Source organism: Zalophus californianus, chromosome 3 (genome assembly GCF_009762305.2).
Source record: "Zalophus californianus isolate mZalCal1 chromosome 3, mZalCal1.pri.v2, whole genome shotgun sequence".
NCBI lineage: Eukaryota > Metazoa > Chordata > Mammalia > Carnivora > Otariidae > Zalophus > Zalophus californianus.
Window position 1 is genome coordinate 86,594,941 of NC_045597.1, and position 4,505 is coordinate 86,599,445.

Below are 4,505 nucleotides of genomic sequence, written 5' to 3' on the forward strand. Positions count from 1 at the left end.
ACATTTTGACCCAAAATATGAGCAAATGTAGGATGGCAATTATGAATCCAGTGGGCTCCATGGTTGGGACACACCAACCTGGCTGAAGCATGACATCCTCCCTGCATGCTCAGATCGGGGAACAGATGTAGAAGGGGGACCCCAGAACCTTAGCATCAGAGACAGGACTTGAGTCCAAGTTCTGGGTCGTTGTCCTTAGCTCTGGTCCTAGACCTGCTTCCTTTCAACACCTAGGAGTTGACCTGCTGGCCAGGGCTCTGGGCCTGGCAGTGGCTTCAAAGTTGCCAGATAGGTCCCGTTTAGTCTCAGAGTAGAGCCTGAGCCAAGGATGAGAGGCTGGGAGCACCAGTGAGGAAGGGCACAAGGTTGAGGGGAAAGGGCAGAGCTGTGCCTGGAGGACTCAGAGGTTCCATTTAATCTGGCAGCCTTGGGGCAGACAAGGAAAGGGACATGGGGATGGAAGAGAAGGAGGCAAAGCCCCTTCCCTCGGCACCCCTCTGCCCCACTACCACAGGCAGAGTCAGGGAAACATCATTGCTAGCAGCACCAGATCCACTGGGGACCTGGGTGTTCCCAGGGTGGGTATTTTGGCCAGGATGTGGGGGAGGTTTGATGTTAATGTGACTTGGAGCCTGTTTTCTGAAGCCTGTTCTTCTGCTAGTCCCTGAGCCATGAGCTGGCCTCTTACTGCCTCTGTTCAATACCTGGACACAGGGACCGAGGTCATCTCTGCCTTCATTTCTGGTGCTGAAATTAGATGAGGCTGGACTGAGCCTGGTGGAATTACCACTGCTGGGACCAGAGCAGTAGGAGAGAGGGGTGTTTCAGGAGGGGAAGGGTGGTGGGCCAGCAGAGGGAGGGTGAGAAGAGGGAACAAGCCCCTTTAGGGCCTTATGGAGAGGATCTCAGTGCCAGCTGTGTCTGTCCAGGCCCCTCAGGAAGCAGATGCTACAGTCCATCAGAATAGTAGGAAGATATTTTAATGAAAGGTATTTATAAGGCATGGGCATAGGGAAACCACAAGACAGAGTGTGGTCTCTTGGGCCACAGAACTGCTACCACCCCAGGTCGGAGGGTGTTAAGGAAGGGACAGTTACTGGAACTCAGAGATCAGGGAGCCTCCTGACAGCAACTGCGATCTTGGTTCAGACCAGTGGACTGCCCGGTTCCTGCTGAGAGAAGAAACAGGGCATTTCCACCCCGACCTTCTGCATGCCCTTGTCTCTGTCTCTCTGAACCCCTACTGGCTGAACCTAACCGGGAGCAGAGAGCAGGAGGGCCATGTTGATTGCCTGTATATGTCAGCGAGTGTGGTGGCCCATCGTGGGGAGTGGGTCTGCAGAAGGACAAGGATAGCTATAGGTGGAGGGCACCTTGTGGAAATTTGCTGCCACTGTGTCCTGGGCCCCTGGCCCTGGGTGTGTACTCACATTAAGGGGGGATGGGGCCTTCCGAGCCAGCCTTGATCCCGCTCTGCTCTGGATGTCACACCCTGGGAGCCAGAATTAGGGCCTCCAGCCTTGCTACCCCCAGCTTTCCCTCCTTGGGAGACCTACATTCTGTCAGGGGTCTCCATTCCCAGCTCATTTTCTGCTTCCCTCCTCCTCTTCTTGTGGCAGAAAATGTACCATCTGGGCCAGGAAACAGGGTGAAGATGGGTCAGTCAAGGAGTAGGTTTGTCTTCTCTGGGGATGCTAGGGCTTGAGAGTCACTCACCCACTTCCAGCTATGGCGGCCAGAAGCAGAATAATGCCAAGGCTCACAACCCACGGGAAGGTACTCCAGGTCCTGGCTGGGGGGTGTAAAAAGGGAAGCCAGGTGTTTGGGGGGCAATTAAGGCCGTCTGGGCCCAGAGAGGCTACATTCTTTCCTCCCTTTATTTGTCCACTCACTCATTTGTTTGCAAACACTTACTGAGCACCTACTGTGTACCTGGCATATATTTAGAGATAAGTGAGACATGGTCCCTGCTCTCTATGAGGTAAACAAGCAAACAATTATGGTGTGGTGTCCAGGGGAAGCAGAGGAGGACAGATCAGGAGAAAAGTAGCCACAAGGAAGGCCGATGAGCTTCAGGGGGTGGGAGCTTGTCAGGGAAACCTTCTTAAGAAATAGGATTTCTGGCTGGACTTTGAAAAACAAGTACGAGTTCAGTTTTGGTCCCATGGTCAAGTACAAAACTGTGCTCCAGGCAGAGGACACAGAATGTTCAAGGACAGAAGCATGAAGTCATCTGTATGTACAGCATGTCAGCAACTCAGTGTGGCTGGGGAGGAGTCAGGGGTGGTGGGAGGTGAGCAGGGGCTATTCACACAAGGCCTTCTGAAGATGTGGACTTTATCTGGGGGGCAATTGGGCTACAAACAGGGAGTGTCATAGGGAGATTTACTCCTTGAGAAAGTTCTTTGGTTGTTGAGTAAGATGTGGTCAAGAGGGGCAGGGAGGCCAGTTGAGAGATGCTGGCATAATCCAGGTGAGAAGTGAGGATGCCTGCAGAATGGTGGTGGATATTGCAATGAAAATATGGCAACACATTTAAGAATTACTTAACAATTTGGTTTGGTGATTGCATGTATTGAATATGGGGAAGGGAAATTCTTGGTTTGGCTTAGGGCTTGTGTGGGGCCATTTGCTGAGAGGGGCCATGAGGGAAGAGCACACTGCGGGTGGGGGGAGTTGGGTTTGAATATGTTTCCAAGCATGCTTGCTTTGAGGACCCGAGGGACCTCCAGGGGAGTTGTCCTAGAGGCAGGTGGCTTTATGGCTCTGAAGTTGGACATGCGGCATCAAGAAATCCCAGGAGTTGTTATGTTCTCTGGTGAGGATGGGGAGCAAGAAGAGCTTGGGGCTGGGCAGAGGAGGAAGACAATCCAGACAGAGACAACAATGACCCAGGATGGAGTGGGGGCAGGTTGGAGGCAGGATGGCTGGTTGCCACTGACCTGGGCAGAGAGTTGGGTCTTTGCAGGTAAGAAGGTGTGTCTTGCAGTTGGCACAATTGATGACCTCCAGTGTGGAGTGTATGTCTGTGAGAGGGGATGGGCAGGAGCCTTAGCCAGGGCCATGTGCCTCTCACCTCTCATCCCTCCCCCACCCCCCCATGTCCCCATACATACTCACCACAAGACTTATTGCAGGCTGCCCAGGAAGGTGAGATGGTAGAGAAACTGAGGTGCTAGGGGAGGCAGACAGAGCCAGGAAGGGTTGGGGTATCATCAAGAAAGGGAACTGGGAGAAGACATGGACAGGCACCCAGTATGTGGGCAAGGGTGGGGATTCCTGGGGAGGGACATAGGAGGGGCTGCAGACTGGGCTCTGCTCTTTTCAGTCCTGGGGGAGGCGAAGGGCTAGGTGGTGGGGAGGGACCAGCTCCACCTCTCACCCTTCTCCTTCAGCTTCTCAGACATCTGATTCAGCCTGTCAGTAAACACCTGTTTCTGGACATTAATCTCTTCCAGAAGCGATGGTTTATCTGAGTGGAGGAGGAAGAGAAGTGTGCCCTCATCATCCACATTTTGTAGGTGGAAACAATTACATAACTCAAGATTGGGAATTCAAGCCAATTTTTTTAAACAGAAACTGCATAGAGCACACAGATGCTGGGTCTGTCACCACTCTTCACCAAACATCCCCAACCCAGACCAGCAGGCCCTCTAGGAGTGCCTTGGGGGGCTGGGTTTTGTTAACACAAGCCTGGGGACTTCCTCACCATCTCGAAACTTCTTGATGGCTTTATCTACGTGATTGAATAATTTGGCTGTTGCTTCCTCCATATGGTCATGATCTGAGAATGGGATGTGGGATGAAGGGCAGTTGGTGGGTATGGGATCCCAGGCCAGGTAAAGGGGTCAGCCTTGATCCCTCAGGTCTAGGCTGTGCCTCACCAAGATACCAGGGTTCTAAGAAGACATAATCCCTTTTCAAGAATAGGGAGCGGAGGCTTTGGGAGAGCTCTCTGGGTGGCCCTGGGGAGCCCCAAAGAATCTGCAGGTCATAGTCCATCAATGCAGGCAGTTGTGGCCAGCAGTGGAGGCAGCTCTTCCCATTGATGGCAGGCAAGAGACAGCCAACCAGGAGAAGCAGCATCTTCTGGGGTCTGCCCTCTGTGCTCTTACCACCCTGCCTAGCAGTTCCACACGGAATGATGGTACTCCTTCCCCCTGGAAACCACATTCTCTTTGTAGAACGAAAGTAAATTCCACAGGGTACAGTGAGGGCCAGTTATGGTACAAAATTGGCTTTGGTGTCAGACCCAAGTCAAGGTCTTAATATCTTCCTCTAAAGATGAGGTCACTGATGTTCTTGGGGAGGATTCTTGTGAGGATCAGAGAAATGGCTGTGCAGACTTGTGGCTGATGGTCAGCTCTCCTAATGGTATTTACCATGTATGAAATAGTTCAACAGGCTGAAATTTGAGAGGTCAGGAGGGAGCAGCACAGAAAGAGGATTAGTTGTGTAAAGAACCTGAATCACTTTTCCATATTGAGATGGTCAGCCAAGGGGAA

At 52.3% G+C, this 4,505-nt stretch overlaps 1 protein-coding gene across 5 annotated transcripts; it reads right to left on the minus strand.

Annotated features, from left to right (window-relative positions):
• Positions 1–982: 982 nt before the first annotated feature.
• TEX51 (testis expressed 51) lies at positions 983–4,108 on the minus strand. Of its 5 annotated transcripts, none has more exons than XM_027590918.1 (8): positions 3,885–4,108; positions 3,710–3,784; positions 3,383–3,472; positions 3,121–3,138; positions 2,943–3,026; positions 1,717–1,792; positions 1,557–1,631; positions 983–1,169 (listed from the first exon to the last, which is right to left on the minus strand). In XM_027590918.1, the coding sequence occupies exons 1-8, from the start codon at positions 4,084–4,086 to the stop codon at positions 1,094–1,096; spliced, it is 696 nt and encodes a 231-aa protein (XP_027446719.1). In that variant the 5' UTR covers positions 4,087–4,108; the 3' UTR covers positions 983–1,093. The 5 variants fall into 5 exon arrangements, 4 of the variants coding, with proteins under 4 accessions (XP_027446719.1, XP_027446718.1, XP_027446720.1 ...); XM_027590917.1 differs by having other exon boundaries at positions 983–1,172; XR_003519328.1 differs by having other exon boundaries at positions 1,071–1,169; positions 1,431–1,631.
• Between the last annotated feature and the right edge of the window lie 397 nt (positions 4,109–4,505).